The 27896-nt window shown below is 35.2% G+C and overlaps 3 protein-coding genes and 1 long non-coding RNA gene across 11 annotated transcripts; 2 read left to right on the top strand and 2 right to left on the bottom strand.

Annotated features, from left to right (window-relative positions):
* The first annotated feature begins 4101 nt into the window (after nucleotides 1–4101).
* LOC149623695 (uncharacterized) lies at nucleotides 4102–8409 on the top strand. Its single transcript, XR_016374835.1, has 2 exons — nucleotides 4102–6993; nucleotides 7071–8409. It is a non-coding gene; the product is annotated as an uncharacterized LOC149623695 (long non-coding RNA).
* On the bottom strand, nucleotides 7910–10473 carry LOC149623694 (uncharacterized). 6 transcript variants are annotated; one of them, XM_089852895.1, is made up of 4 exons: nucleotides 8633–10473; nucleotides 8489–8570; nucleotides 8332–8359; nucleotides 7910–8199 (listed from the first exon to the last, which is right to left on the bottom strand). In XM_089852895.1, exon 1 carries the CDS (start codon nucleotides 10348–10350, stop codon nucleotides 9181–9183), a length of 1170 nt encoding a protein of 389 aa, XP_089709021.1. In that variant the 5' UTR covers nucleotides 10351–10473; the 3' UTR covers nucleotides 7910–8199; nucleotides 8332–8359; nucleotides 8489–8570; nucleotides 8633–9180. The 6 variants fall into 6 exon arrangements, with proteins under 6 accessions (XP_089709021.1, XP_089709019.1, XP_089709020.1 ...); XM_089852893.1 differs by having other exon boundaries at nucleotides 8489–10473; XM_089852894.1 differs by having other exon boundaries at nucleotides 7910–8359.
* A 1662-nt stretch (nucleotides 10474–12135) lies between these two features.
* LOC149623693 (uncharacterized) lies at nucleotides 12136–17736 on the bottom strand. 2 transcript variants are annotated; one of them, XM_089852879.1, is made up of 15 exons: nucleotides 17456–17736; nucleotides 15853–17370; nucleotides 15365–15786; nucleotides 15201–15293; nucleotides 14809–15144; nucleotides 14600–14734; nucleotides 14283–14535; nucleotides 13673–13819; nucleotides 13498–13611; nucleotides 13351–13424; nucleotides 13171–13284; nucleotides 12989–13104; nucleotides 12779–12917; nucleotides 12588–12708; nucleotides 12136–12519 (listed from the first exon to the last, which is right to left on the bottom strand). In XM_089852879.1, exons 1-15 carry the CDS (start codon nucleotides 17553–17555, stop codon nucleotides 12431–12433), a joined length of 3771 nt encoding a protein of 1256 aa, XP_089709005.1. In that variant the 5' UTR covers nucleotides 17556–17736; the 3' UTR covers nucleotides 12136–12430. The 2 variants fall into 2 exon arrangements, with proteins under 2 accessions (XP_089709005.1, XP_089709004.1); XM_089852878.1 differs by having other exon boundaries at nucleotides 15365–17370; nucleotides 17456–17735.
* A 130-nt stretch (nucleotides 17737–17866) lies between these two features.
* Nucleotides 17867–27394, top strand: LOC149623692 (terminal uridylyltransferase 4-like). 2 transcript variants are annotated; one of them, XM_089852877.1, is made up of 25 exons: nucleotides 17867–18073; nucleotides 18381–18653; nucleotides 18725–19138; nucleotides 20545–20663; nucleotides 20738–20851; nucleotides 20932–21109; nucleotides 21181–21327; nucleotides 21399–21595; nucleotides 21652–21765; nucleotides 21835–21885; nucleotides 22064–22235; nucleotides 22311–22999; nucleotides 23066–23116; nucleotides 23179–23275; nucleotides 23381–23467; nucleotides 23573–23673; nucleotides 23733–23891; nucleotides 24210–24299; nucleotides 24362–24475; nucleotides 24545–24625; nucleotides 24696–24873; nucleotides 24936–24983; nucleotides 25066–25148; nucleotides 25212–25659; nucleotides 25761–25969. In XM_089852877.1, exons 2-25 carry the CDS (start codon nucleotides 18383–18385, stop codon nucleotides 25826–25828), a joined length of 4071 nt encoding a protein of 1356 aa, XP_089709003.1. In that variant the 5' UTR covers nucleotides 17867–18073; nucleotides 18381–18382; the 3' UTR covers nucleotides 25829–25969. The 2 variants fall into 2 exon arrangements, with proteins under 2 accessions (XP_089709003.1, XP_089709002.1); XM_089852876.1 differs by having other exon boundaries at nucleotides 17868–18073; nucleotides 25212–27394.
* The last annotated feature ends 502 nt before the right edge of the window (nucleotides 27395–27896 follow it).

The raw sequence follows: 27896 nt of genomic DNA, 5'->3' as shown, positions 1-27896 counted from the left end.
TGGCACAGGATATGATAAAAATTGAACGCAAGTTAATTTCAACGTAATTAAGTGTAATTAACGTGAAATTAAAGCAAATTATACATTTTTTTTGGATGAAAACTCAGATGACTCTTAAATGATGTTCTTGATTAAGATTGTATGTACCCAAGCCGTTGGTAAAGCCCCGTGTTTTCTTTTCACACTTAAGCTAATTTAAATTATCTCCAAAGTACCTTAATAGGCGCGAAATTCAAAACTTAAGCGTAAAATGAGAATGGAAAACTCCACTATATTTGCAATTAAGGTGTAGTATACATTTAAACTCATTTTATAACCTAAATGTACACTGCCAAAACACAGTCCTACGTAATTTTAACTCAATTAAATATAATTAACGTAAAATTAAACCAAAATATACATTTTTTGGATAAAAGCTAAAATAAAATAAACTCTTCAATTATGATTAAAACTATATACCCAAGCCATTGGTAAAGCCCAATATTTTCTATTTCACACTTAATTTAAACTATCTTTAAAGTACAATAATTGCCGCGAAATTCAAAAGTTTTGGGTTAAAAACTGAATATGTGGAAAAAATATTAAACTTCACTAAACATTGCAATTAGGGTAAAAAATTCAAATAAATTTTAAGCTTAATCCACTCTAACGAACCACGCTCAAATTAAGTTTAAAACATCACAAGTTTTTCGTACAGCCACAGTAGTTTAGGCTTAAACCCCCAAACTCCGGTCCCTCCCTAAAACTTCCTGACGGGTCCATTCCGCCCCCTCTGGCTTCAGCAAATATTGCTCCCCGATTTGGCGACCTCATCTCGTTAAGGTCGAGCTAAAGCCAACTTGGGAAGGGGGGAGGGGTTGTTCATATGCCTTTAGTTTCTGCTCATTTCCAAGCAAGTGTTTCAATTTAAAAATTTCAAGACTTTACAAACCGAAAGACAACATTTCAAAGATTACAACAAAATTGTGAAAAACTTTTATTTTTGAAATTACATTAAGTTAAATGACATTAAATTTAAAGTTACTAATTTCAATATATCTTGTCTTTCTATGGTTTAAATTGCATAAAATTTTGCATACACGCGCAGTTACACCTACGCTAGTGGTTAACCGAGACAGTTTTGGAAAATGTCAATTATTTAACTAATTAAGTCACTAATTAAATTAATTTATTCGCTATGTCACTGTTTTTCTCGATACTATTATAGTCTAATTTAAATATGCCTCAAGGAGCTGTTATGGCCTGCGCCCTAGCTCCATAAAAAACCAGAAAAAGAAAATTAAAAATAAGTTTCCTATTTCACTTTCAAAATAATGATCAAAAATAATAATGGTCGTTAAAATACATCAAAAGCGCATACATTAAAATTTTAGGGTAATTGCAATTAAAGTTAATATTTTATTGAAACTTGTATTATAATCTAAATCCACACTAGATAAACATGATAAGCCGCTAAATTAGACTTAATCAAGTATAATTAATGTGAAATTAACCCAAAACACGAATGTTTTGGGTAAATTCATGGATACCTTATAATTAAACTAACAAATTAAAATTAAAATTACACTTATATTTCACCCAGCCTCCATTTTCCTGTTTAATTCTTACGACTAATTAAATTGTCATTTAAAGGGAGGGTGAAGTAGAAAATCAAGTGATTTTTTATCGATTCTTCTACCAATTTTAAGACCAGTCTGCATAGTCAAACATTCAGGAAATACTTTCGAATGATTTTAAAATTCAAATTAGGTTCAGATTTTAAGGATAATTTTAAACAAGGACTGCCGACCAATCGCGTAACGCCCTGCCTTTTTGTTAACAAAATTCTCGTGGCACGCTCCATGTCTCACGTCACGATTATCACGTCGCGCGCGAATTTTATCAAATCTCGTGATAAATTTCATTCAACACGGAACGTGCCACGAGAATTTTGTTAACAAAAAGGCAGGGCGTTACGCGATTGGTAGGAGGACCTTCTTTAAAATTATCCTTAAAATCTGAACCTAATTTGAATTTTAAAATCATTCGGAGTTGGTATTTCCTGAATGTTTCACTATGCAGACTGGTCCTATAATTAGTTGAAGAATCGATAAAAAATCAGTAGATTTTCTACTTCACCCTCCCTTTAAAAGCCTTTTTCCCATTTTTAAAAGAGAGCCATTGAAAAGCCGCGATATTTAAAAGTTTTGGGGCAAAGTAGTGATTGTTCCGCAAAAGTCAAACAGTCACTCGGACTCACTCCTCTAAAGTTTGCAGTTGAGGAGAATTTCTTGTTCAAACACGTATAATAAACTGAAATAACACTAGTAAAAGAAGATAAGCCGTTAATTTCAACTTAAATAACCATATTTAACGTGAAATTAATCGAAAACAACAGGTTTATTTTTGGGTAACTATAGATAACCTTAACTGAAATAACAAAATAAGATTAAAGTACGCGAGTTGTTCTTTCGGCCTAAATGTTTTCCCCACTTTCCTTCGCGATCTTGGGGGCAAACCACATAGAGAAATTTTTATTAAAACAGGTTTACAGGTTTATTTTCAGCGGTATTATGATTCACTTTAATGGTAGCAACAAGAAGAACACATTTTTTCAAGAAAAAAGATACGAAGCTCTGTATTATGGATAAATTATGAAAGTACCTCTACTAATCATGAATGATAGTGTTCCAACATCCATTTAAAATTTGAATTTAACCTGTAAATATATACTAATCTAGGAAAATAATTAGGAATTAATTACCAACCTTCGCGAACCAAGAACGAGTGTTTCAACGTCCGTTGAAGATTTGAATTTAACCTGTAAATATATACTTATCTAGGAAAATAATTAGGAATTAATTACCAACCTTCGCGAACCATGAACGATTGTTTCAACGTCCGTTGAAGATTTGAATTTAGCCTGTAAATATATACTTATCTAGGAAAATAATTAGGAATTAATTACCAACCTTCGCGAACCATGAACGATTGTTTCAACGTCCGTTGAAGATTTGAATTTAGCCTGTAAATATATACTTATCTAGGAAAATAATTAGGAATTAATTACCAACCTTCGCGAACCATGAACGATTGTTTCAACGTCCGTTGAAGATTTGAATTTAGCCTGTAAATATATACTTATCTAGGAAAATAATTAGGAATTAATTACCAACCTTCGCGAACCATGAACGATTGTTTCAACGTCCGTTGAAGATTTGAATTTAGCCTGTAAATATATACTTATCTAGGAAAATAATTAGGAATTACCAACCTTCGCGAACCATGAACGATTGTTTCAACGTCCGTTGAAGATTTGAATTTAACCTGTAAATATAGACTAATCTAGGAAAATAATTAGAAATTACCAACCTTCGCGAACCATGAACGAGTGTTCCAACGTCCGTTGAAGATTTGAATTTAACCTGTAAATATAGACTAATCTAGGAAAATAATTAGAAATTAATTACCAACCTTCGCGATCCATGAACGAGTGTTTCAACGTCCGTTGGAGATTTGAATTTCACCTGAAAATATAGACTAATCTAGGAAAATAATTAGAAATTAATTACCAACCTTCGCGAACCATGAAGGAGTGTTTCAATGTCCGTTGGAGATTTGAATTTCCCCTGAAAATATAGACTAATCTAGGAAAATAATTAGAAATTAATTACCAACCTTCGCGATCCATGAACGAGTGTTTCAACGTCCGTTGGAGATTTGAATTTCACCTGAAAATATAGACTAATCTAGGAAAATAATTAGAAATTAATTACCAACCTTCGCGATCCATGAACGAGTGTTTCAATGTCCGTTGGAGATTTGAATTTCACCTGAAAATATAGACTAATCTAGGAAAATAATTAGAAATTAATTACCAACCTTCGCGATCCATGAAGGAGTGTTTCAATGTCCGTTGGAGATTTTCCCCTGAAAATATAGACTAATCTAGGAAAATAATTAGAAATTAATTACCAACCTTCGCGATCCATGAACGAGTGTTTCAATGTCCGTTGGAGATTTTCCCCTGAAAATATAGACTAATCTAGGAAAATAATTAGAAATTAATTACCAACCTTCGCGATCCATGAACGAGTGTTTCAACGTCCGTTGGAGATTTGAATTTCACCTGAAAATATAGACTAATCTAGGAAAATAATTAGAAATTAATTACCAACCTTCGCGATCCATGAACGAGTGTTTCAATGTCCGTTGGAGATTTTCCCCTGAAAATATAGACTAATCTAGGAAAATAATTAGAAATTAATTACCAACCTTCGCGAACCATGAAGGAGTGTTTCAATGTCCGTTGGAGATTTGAATTTCCCCTGAAAATATAGACTAATCTAGGAAAATAATTAGAAATTAATTACCAACCTTCGCGATCCATGAACGAGTGTTTCAACGTCCGTTGGAGATTTGAATTTCACCTGAAAATATAGACTAATCTAGGAAAATAATTAGAAATTAATTACCAACCTTCGCGAATCAAAATTCAAAAATTAGGGTTTCAACGTCCGCTGAAGATTTATCGGTCGACCAAGCACAACTGGCAACCATCCACAGCTTCGGGCTTTGTGACTGAGAATGGGGCATGAATCCCTTACAGCAATCCCTAGGACGCCTCATCCTTTTCCCCATTTTCGGCGTTATTACACATTTATCCTTACAACGAAAAATCTGTAATAATGCCGAAAAATGTGTAATAACGCCGAAAATGGGGGAAATGTGACGGGTCATAGATATTGCTGTATGACTTGTTATTTTCATGCCCCCTCTCACTTAAGGCGAATATTTCCAGATTTCTTAACTGAATATAATTCAAAACACATTATTAAGCGTTAATAATTATTTTAATTAATTTTAACCTCGGTTTTTCGGGCGAGATATTGTTGATAAGGTTTTAAAATGTAGGATATAGTTATAATTGTGATTTTTAGACCGTTAGAATGGTTTTCACGTTTTATTTAATTAGGCTTATAATAATTAATAGGATATTTATTTTGCAGTAGTTTAAGCTAATGAATCGAATGGCGATATGCAAAATAGTATGAAATTAAGTAGGTGAAAAAAATATCATTGTACGACTTCAAAATAAATTTTTATTTCGACTTCCTAATCCTAAAATTAGTGAGGAAAAATATTTTTTCTTCTTAAATTACTTTTATTACGAGACGTAATTAACGAAAAACGTAAAAATTAAATCCAGGGAATCTTAACCTTGCAAACGTATGAAGTATTTAGGGGTGTAACACTAGGTTGAAAGCTGAAGTCGAAGACCACTTTTACAAAATTTAGTTTTTCGGTTATTTTCGGTTTCTAACTGTAATTAGCTTAATTATTTAAGGAAGTGCATCAACTACGAATGTTTAATTATGCAATTAAACGTCCGAAAAGACAGCTTATAACAGTTAATATTTCGTCTTTCAAACACATTTTTGGCATTAAAATAGCAATAAATTTGAATGAAACTATCCAATTCTGACGTAAAAAACTGTTAGTAATCGAATAAAAGTAATCGCAAGATCCTAATACTAGCGGTTGATTAGTTGTTCCACTGATTACGGTGATCCCTATTTTTAAGTTCAACCTAACTGACTTAAATTCTACTTTTGATCGATTCCTGTTACTTTCTGGTGTCCCCATGTTTTTCCTGCCATTTTGAAGAACTTGAAAAGCCCTATTCGTCTGATTCTGGTCCAACTACTGACTCTATCTTAAAGCGGTTAATGGCATTGAATTCGGTGTTAAAAACTATTCAATTTGGCGTCAAGATATTTTCAAAATATTCATATAATTGGCATAATTCGATTTCCAGCTTTCGACGATCGGTGGTCGATAGTTCGGAAACTGCTAGTCCTACGCTCTCGAAAGTGAAATTAATCTGATTTTTCAAACTTGAATTAAACTTTTATTAACGATCTATTAAATTTAATAAAGGGCGAAATTGCAATTGAAAAATCATTAGCAAAAATCAAAACACTGCAAGAAACAAAACTAACAAACAAACAATAGTAAAAATTAATTTTAAATTACACTGGTGACTGATAACAAATAACAAAAATCAAAACTGAATTGATTTTATACTTTAAACCACGTATAGTAGAAATGATAGGCTTTACAATTAAAAAGATAGTAAATACTGAATGAAGATTAAAGCCTAATTAAAATAAGTGAGCGTGAAAACCCGTTATAACGGTCTAAAATCACAATTATAACTCCATACTACACTATAAAACGTAATTAACAATATCCAGCCCAAAAAAAACCCTAGGTTAAAATTAATTAAACTAACTTTTAACGCCTAATAATCATAATGTGTTTTGAATTATAGTCAGTTAAGAAAACTTCGCCTTTAGTGAGAAGGGGGCATGAAAAAAACCAGTCTTACGGCAATATCTGTAGCGCTTCCTCCTTTCCCCCCATTTTTCGGCGTTATTACAGATTTTTCCTTACCGCGAAAAATGTGTAATAACGCCGAAAAATCTGTAATAACCCCGAAAAATGGGGGAAAGGATGGCGGCTTATAGGGATTGCTGTATGACTGGTTTGCATGGCCCCCTCGCACTATAGGCGAAGATTACTCTTAACTGACTATAATTCAAAACACATTACCTATAAGGCGTTAAAAATTAGTTTAATTAATTTTAACCTAGGTTTTTTGGCGGCATATTGTTAATTATGTTTTAATGTGTAGTATAGAGTTATAATTGTGATTTTTAGACCGTTAGAACGGTTTTTCACTTTTACTTATTTTAATTAGGCTTATATTAATTAATAATTAGTAGGATATTTATTTTGGGGTAGTTTTTGCAACCTTTAGTTTTTCCAATTCAAATTTTCAATATTAATTTAATTTACTAAGAAACAGCACAATTTAAAATCAAAAATTTGTAAAAATTTACTTCATATTAGGGATGCACCGATATATCGGCCTATCTTTTTCATATAGGTATCAGCCAATATCGGCTCCATGTAAACCGATATTTCCGGGGAAACTTGACAAGATATAAGGTACTCAATGAATACTAATTGAAACACATCACACAAATATATTCCCACAATTTAACATTTCCCTTTTAAAATGCAAGGTTTTCCACAATCTCAGTTTTATCCTGTTGTTCACGACTATGAGAAAGTAATTTCCCTAGTTTTTCATACCTACCACAAACAATCCTCAACGGCCATAAATGAAGAGGAAGTATATTAAAAAAATTAAATATTATGTAAAAGTAAGAGGGTAGTGTTATAGATATCTATATTGCACATGACACGCGTAGAACTTTTAAAAAACATTTAAATACTATATCCACAAGGGCCATGAATGACACCAAATCTGTGCCTTAAAACGCGGACATCAGCAAGAATGACCCTTTCAAGGATTATTACGTAAATGATCACGAACCTTATGTCCAATTTCAATTAGCGTAAATTGAAATATAAGCAACTTTGGTTTTGTCCTATCAGAGGTCGTTCCGATTCGGACAAAACTCGCAACTATTCAAGGTTCTAATGTACATTGACCTTTTAGAAAATATTTAAATATTACATCCTCAACCGCCATAAATTAATTAAAAAAAATTAAATATTATATAAAAGTAAGAGGGTACTGTTCCTGATATCTATATTGCACGTCACACTATAGAATGGTACAAGAAGATTTTGCAAATCTATTTAGTAGAGAAACAATATTTTTAAAATTGAAATATAAGCAAATTTGGTTTTGATCTATCAGAGGTGGTTTTGGCGAATTTCGGAAGTCGTCTTTGGCTTAGTTAATGGTCTGGGCTTGAAAATTGTTGGAACAATACTTTTCTTAAAGCAATTACAATGTTATAAATGCACTAAAATAGTTTATGGTTTTTGTTAAACGAAACTATTTTATACATAATTAATGATTATTGCTGTATTTTTAATGAAAATAGTCATCACTTTAATAATTGCAGTTTTTAATGCTAATATTCATACACCAATTATTGTTGTTAGTAATAATTGAAAACAAGTAAGAACACGAGTTACAGACATTTTAATATACATGTATTTTATGAATACTACATTTCACATTTAGTGCTTTATATTAAACTCAGTACGAATCAAAGCGAAGAGGGGAGGCGGTAAAAAAAGTAATTCTTTGAGTAACTTCTATAATTTGTAAAGATCACAAAAATAATTGAACTGTTTTTAAATCGTACCTTTTTGAAACGTTATGATTGATTATACCTGTAAAAAAACAAAGCAGATCGGATGTTGTTAACATGGAAAATGTAACGTTTAAAAAAAGTCAGTCTTTGAGTAACTTCTATAATTTGTAAATATCACAGAAATAATTGGTGAACTGTTTTTAAATCGTACCTTTTTGAAAATTAATAAATGATTAGAACTGTAAAAAAAAAAAATAAAAAAACAAAGAAAATATTACGTTTGAAGAAACTGTCATTATTTGAGTAGCTTCTATAATTTTGATATATCACAAAAATAATTGGTGAATATTTTTTCAAACCCAGCCTACCTTTTGGGTACGTAATAAATTATTATAAGTATAAAAAACATAAAGCAGATCCGACGTTAAAATTTCATTCTTTGAGTAACTTCTATAATTATGAAATAGCACAAAAATAATTCGTGAAAATGTATTTTCTTATAAAATCCTTACCTTTTCAAACCCTTCATGGGATTAGGAGATTCAGCTTTTAAGATTTAATTGCAACCTTTGGAATACAGCCCAAATGTTAACGATTTTTAGGATGGAAATTAAAAATTTTTAACATTATTTTAAGATAAAAAAAGGAATCGGGCTTTTAGAACATTACATCATGCTTTAAACTTGATGGAAATATTTTAATATGGTAAGTAAGCTAAACTTTTGTCATTTCTTTAAGCAAATAGTCATGAAATTAATAATTAATGAAATTAATAATTTTAATGTTACTATTCAAACACCATTTATCGTTAACGTTATGATGATAATAATAATAATAATTGCCAACAATCAGGAACATTGATATTAAGAATGCATTTAATATTTCGCGCTTTATATTAAATAATTATATTATTATATTATATATAATATTATAATTATATTATTATATTATATATAATATTATAATTATATTATTATATTATATTATATTAATAATTATATAATAAAGTAAAGGTGGCGCCATCCTCTTAAACCTTCTTCAACAAAAAAGCCCCAAAGTTTCAAACGTATAGATTTGTCCACGCACCGGGAGATGTCCACGCACCGGGAGATTTGTCCACGCACCGGGAGATTTGTCCACGCACCGGGAGATGTCCACGCAACGGGAGATTTGTCCACGCAACGGGAGATTTGTCCACGCACCGGGAGATTTGTCCACGCACCGGGAGATTTGTCCACGCAACGGGAGATTTGTCCACGCACCGGGAGATTTGTCCACGCAACGGGAGATTTGTCCACGCACCGGGAGATTTGTCCACGCACCGGGAGATTTGTCCACGCACCGGGAGATTTGTCCACGCAACGGGAGATTTGTCCACGCACCGGGAGATTTGTCCACGCACCGGGAGATTTGTCCACGCAACGGGAGATTTGTCCACGCAACGGGAGATTTGTCCACGCAACGGGAGATTTGTCCACGCACCGGGATATTTGTCCACGCACCGGGAGATGTCCACGCACCGGGAGATTTGTCCACGCACCGGGAGATGTCCACGCACCGGGAGATTTGTCCACGCACCGGGATATTTGTCCACGCACCGGGATATTTGTCCACGCACCGGGATATTTGTCCACGTACCGGGATATTTGTCCACGCAACGGGAGATTTGTCCACGCAACGGGAGATTTGTCCACGCAACGGGAGATTTGTCCACGCAACGGGAGATTTGTCCACGCACCGGGAGATTTGTCCACCCACCGGGATATTTGTCCACGCACCGGGATATTTGTCCACGCACCGGGAGATTTGTCCACGCACCGGGAGATTTGTCCACGCAACGGGAGATTTGTCCACGCAACGGGAGATTTGTCCACGCAACGGGAGATGTCCACGCAACGGGAGATGTCCACGCAACGGGAGATTTGTCCACGCAACGGAAGATTTGTCCACGCAACGGGAGATTTGTCCACGCAACGGGAGATTTGTCCACGCACCGGGAGATTTGTCCACGCACCGGGAGATGTCCACGCACCGGGAGATTTGTCCACGCACCGGGAGATGTCCACGCAACGGGAGATTTGTCCACGCAACGGGAGATGTCCACGCAACGGGAGATGTCCACGCAACGGGAGATTTGTCCACGCACCGGGAGATGTCCACGCACCGGGAGATTTGTCCACGCACCGGGAGATTTGGGTGGGGCATTTCTTAGGAGTTTTCCTACTACCATATGTTTTTAACCAATCGTATTGCAGGGGGCGTCATTTTGGAAGTAACGATCCAGCCAGCCGGCTCGTTACTTCCAAATGATTTTGGCTTTGGAAGAAACGGGCTTTGGAAGCAATGGGCTTTGACCGTTCCTATGCATTTTTTTGTCTCCCTTTGTTTCATTAAGTGGGAAACATTGAAATGATTTTATCTGTGTGTCTGTTCTCCAAAAATTTTTAAATAATTCGTGGCTATAAGCTGTGGTACGTTTTTAAAAAATTATGCTGGTCTTGCTCAACTATTTGTACACCCCCTGTTTTTGAGGGAAGGGCGGGAACGACTTGTAGTACGTGTTGTAATCTTATCTAAACAAGCTGAGCTAGCCAGCTCAAATAGTTTCACATCAAAACTGGATAACCTTTTTTAGTAGCTAAAGCTACCAGTGAGTCTGTGAAGAAATTTCACAAACTCTTGCGGGAAAAATATCACATACGTTGAAGATGAAAATATTTGGTTCAAATAATTTCATTCATACAATGATGCTCATTTCATTATACACCTCATTTTTAATCTTTGTTAGTGTAGCTAAACGATCTTTATATTTTTTCTGGATTAAGAAATTGCCTTTGAGGTTTGAGTCATACATGTGGCGCAATGTTTGTGACAAAGTTTAAACATTTAAGTTAAATTGGGCTAATGTTAGTACTTCTTTCTCAAATTAAACTAACTAGCTCTTTAAACTTCACTAACGAATTTCATTATAAGAGAAAGAGGTCGTTGCCTTTATCTCAAATAAAATGTAGACGTAAAATTAACCTCACTCTCTCTACCCGCAATTTATTTTGAAAAAAAAAAAGAAGAAGAATCTGGTTTCTTTTTCGTGTATACAAATATTAATTTGCAAATTGATCAAAGTTTTTTGATAAAATATTAGAAAATTAGGCAATTTTTTTGCTGAATTAGATTTATTTATAAGCTTCAAATAAATATTATGATCGTCTGATGTAATTTTTATCAATAAACTAAAGAAAAAGAGAATTTATGACAGCTGGAATGATGAGGATCCCTGAAAGTTACCTCTGCTCTTATCAAAAAACTTGAAATATTGCAATTTTGTATAGATAGCATTTATTATCGCGTGTCTATTTCGTCTCACCAGTGAAATGTAGCACATTTTTGTTTAATACATGTACAAAGTCAAGGGTCCCTGAATGTAGATATGAATTTTGTATTTGCACAGCTACGCACTGCACTTGCAAACCTCCCCCCTCCCCTCCCACCACAAAAAAAAATAAAAAAAACAAAACTGAACACGTGACAGTTTACGAAATTTAAACTTTATTTAAAGATGGCTTGATATTCGAACACTTAGAGCTAGCGATGTGTAAATACGCTAGAAATAATTTATTACAATGACGCAAATCCACTACCATGGACGAAGGATGCGCGTGAAAAACATTCGACGCTCTACAGGATGTGCAACTCCCTATACTAAAAAGTAGACAAGTCGATACTAGCGCCGCCTGGCTACCAGCGTTGGAAACCCTCGCGGGAAAAATAAAAAATACTGGACATAAGCGTCGTCTGCTAGAAGCAAAACAGTGGTTTTTTTTTCTTATGTCCAGTATTTTTTATTTTTCCCGCGAGGGTTTCCAGCGCTGGTAGCCAGGCGGCGCTAGTATCGACTTGTCTACTTTTTAGTATAGGGAGTTGCACATCCTGTTGAGCGTCGAATGTTTTTCACGCGCATCCTTCATCCATGCCACTACCAACCCCCCTCAAAAAAAAAAAACAGAACACGTGACAGTTTATGAAATTTAAACTTTATTTAAAGATGGTTTGATATTCGAATAACAAATAAACACTTAGAGCTAAACCAACGTATACAAAACCTTTTCTATTAAACAGATCTATTGACGTTTACAAGAATAACGAAACTAGCGTTAATTAATATTACATCCACTACTTAGCAATGTATAAATACACAAGAAATAATTTATTACAATGACGCTATACAAAATGATGGTTTTTTTTAACTATTTTACAATTATTACTTATTTTTACTGGCAAGGTAGAAAAATACAACGGCCATTCGATTAATATTACCTTCGTTTAAACATATCTTGTTTAATTTTCCATAACATTAACTCCATACATGACGCAGCGTCTTCTTGACTGTCATGTCCATCCACTAAACGAAAATGTTGAAGCTTTTTCGATCTATAATCTTACAATTAAATAATTCTATTAATTTCTTACCGCTGTTTTGAATAATTTTCATTAGATGTTCCGCCACTAAACTTCGCAAGGCTCTTTTAAATGGTGGACCGTTTTTATGAGGAAAGACTATAGCAGTATCAATGACTGTGTTATGGATGAGCTTCAAAATACCATTAGTTCAATCAGATTAATTGAATTGCCACTGTAATTAATTTAATTTTGAAACATACTCGCAACGCTCGAAAATCACTTTCTAAGCTGTGACCAATGAGAATCGTTTTATCACTAAACATGCTTAACAAAACCGCCTGTACATCCCTAATTGTTGTTGAGACATATTTCAAATCACTCTCGGTGATTCCACTAAATCTATATTTAAAAATAATTAAACCTATAATAACTGCCATTAAAATTAAATACAAATTAATTAAGTTACTTACCTCGTGTTATAGTCTAAAACTTTACTACTAGGTTTTACAAATGTTTCATACACCGGTTTCAGATCTTCTCCGATAACTGTTATTCTAGTTAGTTCAGTTCCATTAGATGTGTAGCACTGTAAAGAACATTAATTTAATACATTAGCCGCTAAGTTTTTATAATTTAAATGAAAGACAGATACCATTTCACAATCCAACGCGTAGACTCCGTAATTTCCATCTTCGGGTGGTGGTTTGGCAAATGTTTGCATGAATCCAGTTATCTTATCTGGATCAAACTCTTCGTGTACGTGCCCCTGTAAAACAAAAAAGTGTGTTTTAAAACGAACACCTAAAATGTTAACACTCGGTTAACTTCTTACATCCGCCTCGCAACACGCGATTGACTCATGATCGCCGTCGCAACAAGAATATCTGCTTTGCCAAGATCCAGATACTAAAACAATATTGAAAAGTGTACATTATACGTCTGTAATATTTAGACATATAAGAAATGAGGGAGGCTTTACCTTTCCTTTTATACAACCTTCCCCAGTGATAGGAACAAGTGGACTCGGTTACGTAATTTCCAAGACTGTCCACTCTGTACCATTTTTGACATCGGCAACAAGTTTTCTCGAGTGCTATATCGAAAAGCGAAAATTAATATTGAAATTTACGCTTGCCTGGCGCAATAACACTTACGATCATGCAAATTTCCTCTTTTAGTAATATCTAATTTTTTAAAAATAGCTTTTCCTGGCGCCTCTGGATTAGGTAGTGGATAGCCATTTTCTTCTAGTTGCTCTTGCGTTAATAAATATTCCGTCATAAGTTTGTATAAAATATGGCCTAAGAAGGAAACGAAGAAAATTTTAGTTTTTTACTTTATATCAGAAGGGGATAATAGAGAAAGGATGACACTCTGTATCCTTTTAATGCTTTAGTTATGTAACGTCATTCTTCCCAGGCTCCCCCTTTTAGTTTGCTTTCCCGCTCATCAAACTACAAATGGGCATCGCACCGTAAGGTGAATTCAATAGTTGTTTGGCACTAAATCCCCAGCAATCATCCCACAAACCTCATCTTGACGTGGGACAAAATGCACAAGCGCGACTTGCCAAATATTTAAACGCTAATAGAGTAATGATGAGGGAACTATTTATCGTGTATGTGATTCGGTTTAGTAACCTTGCTCTAAGTGTTCCGATGTTGGAAAGAGTGACGTTACACTCACCCCGCTTTGTGGTACACTTCTCTCGAAGAGAAGTATTATAAACTTCTGTTTATATACATTATTGCAAATTTTTCTCACCTGAAATCGCCGATGTGTGCTTTGGTTTTTTCTCAATGCTGTATGTGGTTTTCGCTGCTTTGGCACCACCTAGCATAGCTTCGTGAGAAACTGTTTGTTTTTGTGCCAGTGCAGCGTATTTATTATTGGATGTTTTAGATGACGGTTTTTTACTTCCTTCTAGACGCAATTTCAATATTGAATTGACAGCCAAGTTCAAATAAACCTTTTTATTCGAACTGCGTCCGTATACTAAATTCTCTTCTTCAAGTGCCTGTAAAGATTATAATACTTACTATCCTGTTACGCGTTATAGAGTCCGACAGTATCTCATTTACCTTTTTGTACGCGTCGTCAGCTGTTGAACAAAATTTAAGGCATTCTTCTATAAACCTATCGAGGTAACGCTGTCTCGTATTATGAGGTACTTTGCTACCAGCATGTACTGGTAGTTTAGGACGAGCTAATACGCTCTGAAAAAATACGTGTTGGTGATCATTTAGTATGATAGTGAAGCTCGCGGCGCTGTTTAAAACATTAGTAATACCTCCGAAGGCACATGAGCAACGCGTTTAGTTCCTTTAGGGTTTGTTACAGCGATAGTAATCTCGGCAACAGGGGCAACGTTGTTGTTTTTAAAGTTATTCGCTGGTGCAAATTTTCCAGCTACACGTTGAGAGGCGGCGGCGATCAAAGCCGCATTTGGCACATGAGCGAGTCTCTTTTTCGCTGCCAATGGTGAAGAATTTACAAAAGATGGTGGTGATAATGGTTTTTCTTTTTCCACCGGGTGGCTCTTTATATACATTTGCTGCAATTTTTCATATCGTAACTGTAAAATTTCCGCGGGGCTTTGAATTATTTTCTTGGGAGCTTTCATCTCCTGGTAAAAATAAAAACGTATAATAATGTTTATTAACGTAATTTTGAAAATATTACTCTTGAAAATGTAGGCTGATGTGCGAGTCTCTTTTTCGTTAATAATGGTACCGATTTAGACGAAGTGGATTCTTCTTTCGTTTTTTTATCAATCTAAAAATGTGAAACATGATATAGCAACTGCACTAACTATCAAGGGTGGAAGAAGTAATTGCAAATTGTACTTCAGGATTTTCCACCGGATTTGGTTGAGACATTTCGCTTTGTTGTTCTATCGCTCTTTCTTCATTAAAAATACGCCAGCATTCTTCCTCGGTATCATGTTCATCTAACTCCGAGCCATATTCTTCTAGCAACTTATCCATCTCAATCTTTTCTTCGATATTTCTGAACAAATTATTCGAAACACTAGAACTCGAATCCAATAGTTCACAACCCGTTTCATCATTCAAGTTTTCAGAGCTCTTATTAATACTAGTTGAACAATCCATTTTATTACTGGTTGACTTCTCCGACACAGATTTATCATTTTTGTGACTACTGCTGGAGCTAGAACTCTTTTTATGGAGACTATTGCTGGATTTACTAGAATGGTTTTTCGTGCTGGATTTGGAACTACTACTGGTGTGTTCTTTTTTTGATTTCCCTGATGAGTGTGATGATTTTGAGCTTGAATTAGAGCTTTTTTTCCGATTTTCTTTTTGCTCATTACCTTCAGAGCCACTGTCATTTTCTTTGGACTTGGATTCTTTTTTATCCTCTTTGTTTGACGAGTGTTTCTCTGATTTTGATTTACCATTTTGAGAACAACTTTTTTCACTCTCTGACAAAGATCCGGAACTCTTGCTGCTGGACTTTGTGGCATTTTTCGAGCTACTAGAACTACTCTTTTTATGGTCTTTTTCACCATGGTGTTTACCTTTTTTCTTATGGTCTTTGTCAGAAGTACTTCCATGCTCTTTGTTTAAACTATTCTTATGTTCTTTATCAGAACTACTCTTATGTTCTTTATCAGAACTACTCTTATGTTCTTTATCAGAACTACTCTTATGTTCCTTATCAGAACTACTTTTATGTTCCTTAGTAGAACCCTTTTTGTGATCTTTGTCTTTTGAACTTGAACTGCTACTACCCTTAGACTTTGAGCTACTTTTATGAGATTTAGAACTACTAGCGCTACTACCAGTTTTTGAATGACTTTTATCTGATTTAGTAACGTTTTTATCACTCTTAGAGCTATTATTTTTATTAGATGGACTTTTTTCAGACTTTCCACTAATTTTATCCTTTGATGACAATTTTTTCTCCGATTTGTCAGGCTGTTCATTACCAGCACTTTTATTATTACTAGACAAAGAATGATGGAGTTTACTTTGAGTATTCAAAACCTTTCTTTTGTTAACAATTTCTTTCTTCGCATCATTTGATTTAACTGATACATTGGAACTAGGAAATGGCTCCTTGGCCTTTTTACACATTTCAACAGCTCTATCAATTTTCTCATGATCAATACCAACTTTCCCCAGCTTTTCCGTTCGCTTAACTTCAGTTAATATTTTGTTTAATACATCGTATTTCTCATCACATTTTGGTACAGGTAAAGCTTCCTTATCTACAGTTATTGTAGTTGAAAGAGACTGACTCGTGATATTTTTGTCAACAACAATAGACTCGTGGCTATCATCCTCATCACTAAAAGAGCCATCATTAATACTCATATCAATACACAAATCATTTTCACTGCTGGATGAAGGATCTATTTTCTTTGGGTCAATTGTTTTAAGTTTCTTAGCACTGGGAACAACTTTAGTAGGATCATACTCCTCGTGATTTCGTTTTTTTGATCTGGTAGATTTTGATTTTACTCTAATGGGGATGTACTGGTCATTTTCAGCTATACCTTTCAATTTATTGAGTTTACAAATAGGTGTGGGTTTATATTCGAAAACTTCATTTTCAGATGACCCTTCATTAGAAGCCACACTTCTACTTGAAGGGGGTATTTCAGTTTTAGTTTTATTAACAGGTGTGGGTATGTATGTTACGGGGGTGTCTGATATCTCTATAGGTGCTGAATCCTGATTAACTATCAAAGTAGAACCAGCATTCAACTCATCCTGTAGTTTTTTTATAGCGTCACTATAATATTGTAACAAGTCATTTTTTTGCTCTATCGAGTCTTCATTACTAGTCTGAACAACTGACAGCAAAGGCGAGGCGTAGCTTACACCTATGGAGGCAATGTGTTATGGAATATTTATGTATAGCGTATTATTAACGTACACCTATATTTAATTAAATATATATCAACTTACCTTTCTTCTCATGCTTAAAATGACAGTGGGGTCGTTCGCAGAAGCCAGAGACAAAGAAGGGGCATTGAACACTTCGGAAATATCCCGAGGATGGCAACATTTTTTACTTAATAAATTTAATAAATATTAACCTAACACCGACAGTTTAAAAGAACGAAATCCAATTCATTCCGAAGTACATAAATAAACAACTAACACAATAACATTTTCGGGTCCTTGGCTTGGACCCGTCTGTCATTTGCTTTGCATGAAAGGTCGTCTGCTTTCCTGAGAACCGGGCTTAAGGGCAGTACATAAACGTACTGATGATTGACCCAAAATTTGCAAACGGTAGAGCGGAACCAGTAAAAACTTGAGAAAGTGAAACTAGGTGTGAGATACAGATATATTCTCCTAGAGATTGTATAGTTGCTCGTCCGGTGTCTTTCGGAACGTTAGTCTTTGTTTTCTTGAAGTGTTTTGCAATGAATTGTTTTTCTGTTTTATCAACAAATTTTCTGTCGAAAGTTATGGTTACACTTTCTTAATTTTAATATGATAGGGCGAGAAACTTAATTGTAATCCACCGAATATCTAGTAAATCAGTCTGTGTTTTTATGGTTCTTGAATCATCATTATGTAAGTATTGAAGTAGGCCTAGGAATTATAGTTAATTTTTTAATCCGTAAACATTTGTACAAAGAAACTAGGATAATGATAAATCACGCGTTTTCTTTGAAAATAATAATTTAAATCCCCTTTAATTTTCCAATATTAATTTTTGATTGAATGGTTTCCAATCATTCTTATGAAGATGTAGATGGCAGCAGGCCTGTTATCACTTATAACCTAGTAGCTTTGAGTGCCATCTGTATTATAAATCGTACCCCTTATATTTGTGATTTTTACTACCGTTTAATATTAATTTTGGTTGTGTAAAAATTAGAAATGGATCAGAAACTAACGTGCGAAAGCATAGAAAAGCACCTAAAAGCCCTTTTACAAACGTCCGTTGAAAACTCTGAAAGAAAGAAGAGGGAACATCTTAATAAACAACCGCATCAAGCCCGTAACAAATCTGAAAATGTTGAACAGCCAGCCAATTCTAGCTCCTCGGGACAACATCCCAAACGTCAAGATAAGATTAAACCCAAACGAGATAGAAAGAAGAAAAATAAATATGGACCAAATGCTCCACCACCCTTGGATGACAATGATGGTAATTTTAGGATTATTCTCCATCATCTTAAGATAGGGTTTTAAAGAGTTATCTTTGATAATTTTAATTAGGAACCGTTCAAGCTAAAGTTAGCCAACCGGGCACAATTAAAAAAAATCATCATAAGATGGTTAATGGTCTAGTTTCAAAGAATGTTGTGGAATGTAGCTCGGAGGTCCCTTTGAAACTTGCCAGTCAGGTAGATCCTGCAGTAAAGAGACTCTCCCAGCCTTCAGATTCAATTGCAAAGCCCTGTGACAAATCTAATTTGCCTGACAAAGATGTAAATAAGAGAGTCTCTGTCGCATCCGTTTTGAAAGAAACTGGCAAACAGAAGCAAATGGCAGCTAATGAAGAAACTAGTTCTGATGGAAATACCGCTAGTGTCCGTAAAAAGAAGAAGAAAAAAAGTAAATCTGAAAGAGATTTGGAAAGTGAACCAAGAACACCTTCACCAGATGCAAATGAAGTTGATGATGATTTTGGTATGGGTGTGGTTAATTCCCTGCTTAAAGGAAAAGTCAGATAACGTTACATTAAGTTCAGATAACATTACTTTAAGTTCAGATAACATTACATTAAGTTCACATAACATAACATTACATTAAGTTCACATAACATAACATACATTAAGTTCGGATAACATAACATTACATTAAGTTCGGATAACATAACATTACATTAAGTTCGGATAACATAACATTACATTAAGTTCGGATAACATAACATTACATTAAGTTCGGATAACATAACATTACATTAAGTTCGGATAACATAACATTACATTAAGTTCGGATAACATAACATTACATTAAGTTCGGATAACATAACATTACATTAAGTTCGGATAACATAACATTACATTAAGTTCGGATAACATAACATTACATTACATTAAGTTCAGATAACATAACATTACATTACATTAAGTTCAGATAACATTACATTAAGTTCAGATAACATTACATTAAGTTCAGATAACATTACATTAAGTTCAGATAACATTACATTAAGTTCAGATAACATTACATTAAGTTCAGATAACATTACATTAAGTTCAGATAACATTACATTAAGTTCAGATAACATTACATTAAGTTCAGATAACATTACATTAAGTTCACATAACATAACATTACATTAAGTTCACATAACATAACATTACATTAAGTTCGGATAACATAACATTACATTAAGTTCGGATAATATAACATTACATTAAGTTCGGATAACATAACATTACAATTAAGTTCGGATAACATAACATTACATTAAGTTCGGGTAACATAACATTACATTAAGTTCGGATAACATAACATTACATTAAGTTCGGATAACATAACATTACATTAAGTTCGGATAACATAACATTACATTAAGTTCGGATAACATAACATTACATTAAGTTTGGATAACATAACATAACATTACAATACCTTAAAAGAATGGAATTTTTCAAAACATAAATGGAAAAATATTAAGCAAAATAAATGATCTCTTGTTACAAAATAATTAGCATTTATTAGTCTTAAAAACGAGGACTTATGCGCCGCCTTTGCTTTAGTGGCGTCTGCTACCCAGAACCTCTCACCCTTACAGGATTGGTTGAATTCTCACAGCCCACTCGATCACGCGCATAAGAGTTTCGATTTAGCAGACGCCACTAAAGCAATGGCGGCGCAGTAGTATTCGTTTTTAAGGCTAATTACATGCTAATTATTTTGTAATAAGATATAAGTTACTTTTTTTACTTTTCCTCTTATGTTTAAAAAAATATCGTTCGTTTAAGGTATAATTTTATGGTACCTGAACCTTTCCATTAAAGTTCTTACGTGACTTTTCAATGACTCGCATCACAAACGTTCATAAATAATAATCTTATTTGTCACAGATGCTCATTTCAACAATGAGTTCCATCATATATATGATAGATATGGTGAAAGTGTGGCAATGGTACACAAGGATACTGTTAAATGGCTTGAATCTGAATTCATCACTTGTTTAAAGAAGGTCTATATAAACTTCAAACTGATTACCCGTAGTCATTTGTAGTAAAAATATTGTTGACCAAAATCCAATTACAGCAATCTGATCGCTATCCAGATGCTACCTTTTATTGTACTCTCTGTAATTACCATTGTAATATGGTAACTGTTGAAAGACATTTGAAACAATCCAATCATACAACTTCGAAAGAGGTAATAGCTTCCCCTTGGTACTTCACCACCAGACAACCACTGAAAAATATTCATTTTGCCTATTTCAAACTGTTTCACAGTTAAAAATGAACGAAATTTTGCTTCGTTGCATGCCACAACCAACTAATTCCCAAGTTAGTTCTCTTTCAAAATTATTGGAAGACTTGTGCGAGAGGGAAGGTATAAATGAAAAAGATCTCGAAATGAGACAGGAAGTTTTGAATAGATTAAATGAATTGGTTCAAAAAGAACTACCTGGTAATTATTATTAGATCGATATGGATGTGATACAACTATGGTATTTGGGTTTTGATTACTTGTCTTCGTAGATTTTCCTTGTAAATTCCAATTGTTTGGGTCCAGCGTAAGTGGTTTGGGGTTAAAGAGCAGTAACGTGAATATTGATCTCATTATTCAGTCTGTGGAAGCGCTCTCTGATGGATTGAGCAAATTTAAAAGCGTGCTTGAAGATAATGGTGTGTTTAGGCCTATTTTGAAACCGAGGAGACGCGAACATCAACTTGATTAAAGTTTTGTTGAATTTTAGACAAATTTGTTAATGTTGTTAGCGAATTTGAAGCCAAAAACCCGTCATTATCCTTTGTTGATCATGATAGTGGATTACATTGTTTTATAAGCTGGAATAATACTCTCGCTTTGAGAACTGCTAGGCTCTTAGGAAATTATGGGGCCATTGATCCAAGGGTCAAGATTTTAGCTGTTGCAGTGCGCTACTGGGCAATGGTACGCGTTTAATACTAAACGTAAACGCCCTTTCTTAATACAATTAATTTCCTTAGCTTTGCGGAGTTGATGAACAAGAAAAGGGAACACTACCAGCTCATTCTTTTATCATTATGCTAATCTATTATTTGCAGCAGTGTAATCCTCCAGTATTACCTGTTTTACACGAGGTAAGAACACTTGGGTTACAACTGGAGATTGTCTAATCAACCTTCGGTGTTTCATTTTACTTTAATCAGCTTGGTCAAGATGAAGCTGATTCGGATAAATATCTTACTGCCGCTGAAGCGGTAATTAACTGTAGTTTAAAGTGGCATTCCATAGGTTTCGCGCATTTTAGGGTGAAGCTAGAGCCTTTGCCGCAACACTAGTGGATTTTGCGCGAACCCTTAGGAACATTGCTTTAATTTAAAAAACTCATGGGTGGTACTTGCCACTTACCATATCTTACGCGATATAATTATTTAGAAAGAAAAGTGGATTTGTAAAAACACGCACAGTGTTGGCTATCTATGGATTGACTTCCTTAGATTTTATAGTATTGTGTTTCCCATTAAAGAAAAGGTAGTTTCAATAAGGCGCCTGAAACCTTTTCTTAGGGCTGAAAAGAAATGGGATGGGAAAGTTATCGCTATAGAAGGTAAAATAATAAAAGGTGTCAAATATAAAAGATTGAAACTTTTATTATTTTTTGTACTTTACACATTGTTTTTAGATCCAATGTGTCGTAAACGCAATTTAAGTCGATCAATCCCGAATCAAGTCGTTTATAGATACATTTTTGATCGACTTCAACACGCTTACAAGTATTTTGGTATCCCTCAACTCAAAAAGGGTGCGCTTTATAAAACGTTACCGGACGAGTTTATACGTGATCTACGTAAATACTCGAAAAAACCGACAGTTGAGTTCAACTTCAAGAATGCCAAGAAATACTCTGTTGTTGATGAAAGTTTGATAAGTTCGGCGTTAGACAATGAAGCCGTGTCTAAAAATTCTATCTCGAAAAAAACTGAAGATGGAGCTGGGAATGCTTTCAATCTGTTTCACGGTGACGAATCCAGTTCGGATGACGAAGATTTCAATGAAGATCAAGATCCCGAACTGGCGTTGGATCAAGTTGCCGAAACACTTTTAAATATGAATCTAGGCGATGATGATGGCGGCGCTCTTAGACGAGAATCGGAGTGTAGCGATGTTTTGGAAGCCGAAAAAAATGTAAGCGAAAGTGAACAGTCTAATACTGTAACTGAGGCTATCTTGGAGGAAGATACTGAACTCGAATCGGAAGATCCGAATCGAGAACTTACTCCTTGCGAGGAGTTTTTGAAAGAACTGATGAGCAATTTTTCGGAGGATGATTTGAACTATGCTTTTGATAAAAACATTTTAACAGAAGGGAAGGTAAGTAACAATCACTTGCCAAGACTGTCATTAGATGTTAAGCAAATTATTTATGGTAACTATTAGGTTCCTCCCATGTGGTGTAAACTTTGTCAGCAAAAAGGACATCTGAAAGATGTAAATCTTCTTTAACTAAAAAGTATTTAAAGTGGGTTATGTAATATTTCACCCGTATTTAGAGCTGCCCCTCGCAAATTTTGCCCGATTTAATTGACCTTCCACCAATGACTAAAAGTTTTGAAAACATTTTAACATCTGTTTGCGCGAAGGTTGTTGGTAAGTAATGAGTTTTAGCGAAAGCCACATTATTATGTTTGAAAATGATGCTAAGAAGGAATGACCATGGTAAATCTTTCAAACCAACGCCTATTAACTTTCTAGATACGTTTTGCCCTAAAGAAAGCGAGATACAATTTAGAGGAAATGTTCTAAAGGAACTTCAGGCGCATATTCAAAAAATTTATGCTGGTAATTAATACAAATCTAAATAACCCCAACTTGAAAAAAGTTCGTCAACACCATCGTAATACAATTGATGACTGATTTTATTTTCTTAATTCGTTGTCACAAAAGATGCCAATCTGGAACTTTTTGGTTCATCTTGTAATGGTTTTGGATTCACGCGTAGTGACATGGATATATGTCTGACTTTAGCTGAGAATCCCAGTGGCGAGGTACACTCTTTTAACCGCGCGCGAATGAACGCGGTTTTAACAACCACATCTGATTTTAGGGCTTAGATTTTGTCAAGATAATTGAAAACCTTGCCATCCATCTTAAGAGCTTAAACCATTTACACGGTATTTTGCCTATAACAACCGCTAAAGTTCCCATAGTAAAATTCAGCTATCATAAGGAACTGGAATGTGATATTAGCTTGTACAACACGCTAGTGAGTTAACAGTCATATACCAGGGAAACAGAAGCGACACGGGAAATAGACCATTTTGACGTAACTAAGAGGGAAAGACGCGGGGGGGGGTAAAACTCTGCCTTCTTTCTCGCTTTTTGCCGCCTGTGCTGTAGTCTTTTTGTATCATGAGAGTGCGCGAAGACGGATGGTCATGAATCAACCCCCTTGTATGTCCCGATACTGAGGGTTGCCTACCCCTGGTCTGTTCTCGTGGTGCTATTTTCCCTGTTTCGCTTCTGGTTTTGCGTGCGTTAGTTAATAAGTACAGATTCGTTAGATTTTATTTCTTGTAATCAGGCGCAGCACAATACAAGGATGTTAAAACTTTATTGCGAAATAGATGATAGAGTTCAACTTCTAGGTTATACATTGAAGTTTTTCGCCAAGGTACAATAACCAAAAAATAAAACGGTTATGACTTGAATGTTAAACGCCGTATGTTATTTTAGCTTTGCGACATTGGAGATGCCTCTCGTGGCAGCCTGTCGTCATACGCGTACATTTTAATGGCTTTACATTTTCTCCAACAAAGAAAACCACCTGTCATACCTGTTTTGCAAGAAGTAGGGCGCGGTGCATTCATTATTTTCTCAGTTAAAGCTTTATTAACTTAATTTTATTTCGTGGTTCAGTTGTATGATAAAAGTTCCAAGAAACCGGAAGTTATTGTTGATGGTTGGAATGCGTGGTTCTTTGATGATTTACCCAATTTGGTACTTATCTAGTTTGTTACGGATTCGTGTGTATATAGGAACGGTAATATATTGAACCATTGTTCCGTAGCCGAAAGTATGGCCTGAGTATAATACCAACACTGAAAGTGCCGGTGAACTTTGGATGGGGCTTTTGAGATACTATACAGAAACGTTTAATTTCAAGGACAATGTTATAACTATTAAGCAGCTTGCTCCATTAACTAGATTTGAAAAGGTTTGGAACTCTAGAAGTATTGCCATTGAAGGTATGGGACTATAGTTGACCGTTCAGAGTTAGCGGAAGTATGATATTTATTTTGTCCTTTAGATCCCTTTGATCTTAGCCACAATCTCGGTGTCGGTTTGTCCCAAAACAGTAAGATTAAATATTAGTACCAAGCTTTGGTGAAGATAGTTTTAAAGGGTTTCCAGTAATTTGTTACTTTTTTTCTTCGAAGTGAATACTTACATAATGAAGGCTCTTATTCGAGGTCGAGAACTCTTTGGCACACCCTTAGAAGTTCCTCCGAAAGATGTCTTTGTACGTCAAAGTGCCCGATCTATTAATTACTCGCGTCTCAAATCTTATTCTTTAATTATGCAGGGATTTTTGTTTGACCGACCAAAATTGGTTGTTGAAGCCCCACCTAATGATAGAGGTTGTAGAATTTGCAGCAAGATTGGTCATAAGATGAAGGATTGTCCAAACAGGAAAAATCAACGAAATCGTAAGAATTCGGACCGCGCGCAGGGGGCCGAATCGAGGAGAACAAACCACAGAGATAATCAGTTTCGCGAGAATACCGGTTTCCATAGAGATGGAAGAAATGCCGGATTCAATGGTCAGCCATTGGGCGGAAATTTCAGACAAGGAGTGAGGCAATCTGATAGAAGGGGTAACCAAGATAAAAGAGGAAATGCCGATATTCAAAATGAAAATGTTAAAAACTTTCTCAACTCTGCTGTTCCGAAGCAATTAAACGAACGACAGTTCCACGATGATAGATTTTCATCTCAACAAGAACAAGCAACCCATCACAATCAGCAAAAAGGTAATGGAAAAGGAAATTCTAAGATTGCCGCTTCTCTCGGGAAGCTAAATAAGGAAGAAAAATCAGCGCGAATGAAAGAAACATTTCTTCATGATGTACAGCGAAACAATACAAACCCTCCGCAACATCATCAAAGCGCTCTCCTAACCCAGATGTTCGGTGGCAATGATCATCAAAGACAAGGCGTATTTCCGCAGCCAAATTTAGACATTTCGCAAAAATTGGCTCAAAGATTGATAGGTTCCCATCCACCTCCGATGAAATTTCCTCAAGAGCAATACAACAATCATCCATTATCCTATCCCATCGAAAATAAAAATCAAGTATTGACCCATCATGGAAAATTAGACCAACGTAGATATCATAACCAGCAAGCTCAACAAAGTAACGAAAGGGTACACGATCAGATGAGTCAACATCCGCAACAACAGCGAATGTTACCTCAGCCTTCTCACCAGAACAACTTCGTTCGACATCAAAACTTCCAGCAAATAATGCCACCACCTCCTCTTAATCAAGCTCGAATGGTTCAACCTCAAGGGCAACCTAATGCGCACGCCTATTCACACCAGATCTCAAATCAAATGCTTAATTCCGCCACCATGCAACAGCGTATTCAGTTTTCCCAACGAGTTAATCTTAATCCCGCAAGTATGCCACAGGCTCCAAGCCAAATTCCCTCCTTCCCCAATCAAATTATGTTCCAAGCCTCGACCCAGGCTCAACAAAACGCGTATGGTTTAGCCGTACATTCTAACAATCAGGGGAACCAAAACAAGTTAACTTCTACGTTAATTCCTGATGAAGCTCAGAGAATCAGTTGTAGGCCTCCGATGCCATCACCATTCAGTTCATCTTCGTGGATGGGTAATGGCCAACAACAAGGACAGGGATCGCAAATGCAGCAAGCATTGTATCAGCAGCCGAGACAGGGTCACGAAAACCCCTCTCATTTGGGAAATAACATGTCTCCTGGTATATAACTTCCAATATTGTATCCCGCAATTGGAGTAATTTGAAAGCAAAATTTTCAATTTATGACATCAATTTACTTAAAAGGATTCTTCGGTTTCTACTTTCTAGCCAATTTAAGTGCCTCTTCATGGGTATCTATTCGAGGGAGATGTTCTTAGCTAGTCAATTTTAGCCTCCCTATCACTTCTTTTTTGCACCTAAAAAATACCAGTTTGATAAATAACTAAAGTTCCGTAAATTCCAATCAGTACTTACAACGTTTTAATTATATGTCTATTAAAGTGGCAACTATGTACCATTACGTTAGTCTTAGGTAGATATTTTCTTTTAAGCCTTCAATACAGCCAGATCATAGTTAATTTACGAGTTAAACACCGTAAAATCCCAAAAATTCTTAAAAATTTTATTTTTTTAAATGTTACGGAAAATGTCAAAATGAAAATGGTTCTGATGAATTTGTAAATGGCGGAGGTAGTTTATAAATTTGCCATAATTGGCTCTGTAAAATATTCTGATAACATATTGATATTAATTAATTTTATTACCAAAGGATTTACAGAACTTTCATTTGGCAGTTACATTAAACCTTTAATTGGTTTGGTCTTAAGAATATAATTTTTTATTATAATTTTTTCTTTCCTATCGAATACGAAAGTCTTAAAATAATGTAAATTTTAAGCCAGTACAATATAAAGTATTTGTTTATCGATCAATTGTAAATAATTGTATATTTGAATAAACAAAATTATATTGTAGCCTATTCATTCATTTATTAAATTATGAGTATATTCACGCTTATATCATCACCGCCATTGCTTTAGTGGCGTCTGCTAAATCGAACCACTTAACTCTAAAGGGGTATGGTTGAATTATCAGGGATAAGGGAGTCAGATGGATTGGAAATGATGATGGGCGACCTGCGGCACCATATCTCTCCCAGTGTACCTCGCGCACGCCCCTACCCTTCCGTAGGCGATTGCTAAGTGCTGCCGCGTAGCGCCATTTTATTTGAATGAGAACTAGCTTCTATTTTTGAGATAGAGGGAGCGTCCTTTACAATTTCGTCCGGCACGACCCTACCTAACCGCTGGGGATGATGGGAGGACTATGGTGCCGTAGGTGGGGGACAAAGGCAACACTTAAGGTATGGGGGTTTCCACTCCATTACTCTCTCCTTCAAGGAATTATCACAGGCAGAGAGAGGTAAGGTAGACCATAGCCTACTCGATCACGCCCGTAACAGGTTCGATTTTGCAGACTCC

Source organism: Phalangium opilio, unplaced genomic scaffold, assembly GCF_054372755.1.
Source record: "Phalangium opilio isolate 3A_F unplaced genomic scaffold, DU_Popi_V2 ptg000113l_1, whole genome shotgun sequence".
Lineage (NCBI taxonomy): Eukaryota > Metazoa > Arthropoda > Arachnida > Opiliones > Phalangiidae > Phalangium > Phalangium opilio.
This window is presented reverse-complemented; position numbering and strand designations above follow the sequence as displayed.

What these genes read in the sequence shown, in the direction of transcription:
- LOC149623694 (XM_089852890.1), bottom strand. Translation starts at nt 10,350, where the DNA reads ATGGTAGTAGGAAAACTCCTAAGAAATGCCCCACCCAAATCTCCCGGT.
- LOC149623693 (XM_089852878.1), bottom strand. Translation starts at nt 17,555, where the DNA reads ATGTTGCCATCCTCGGGATATTTCCGAAGTGTTCAATGCCCCTTCTTT. An exon ending in TTTTAAGCATGAGAAGAAAG is followed by an intron (nt 17,371 to 17,455) that starts GTAAGTTGATAT and finishes TTGCCTCCATAG; the next exon opens with GTGTAAGCTACGCCTCGCCT. An exon ending in ACGCGTTGGATTGTGAAATG is followed by an intron (nt 13,105 to 13,170) that starts GTATCTGTCTTT and finishes TGTTCTTTACAG; the next exon opens with TGCTACACATCTAATGGAAC.
- LOC149623692 (XM_089852876.1), top strand. Translation starts at nt 18,383, where the DNA reads ATGGATCAGAAACTAACGTGCGAAAGCATAGAAAAGCACCTAAAAGCC. An exon ending in ACATTTTAACAGAAGGGAAG is followed by an intron (nt 23,000 to 23,065) that starts GTAAGTAACAAT and finishes GGTAACTATTAG; the next exon opens with GTTCCTCCCATGTGGTGTAA. An exon ending in TGTTTGCGCGAAGGTTGTTG is followed by an intron (nt 23,276 to 23,380) that starts GTAAGTAATGAG and finishes TTAACTTTCTAG; the next exon opens with ATACGTTTTGCCCTAAAGAA.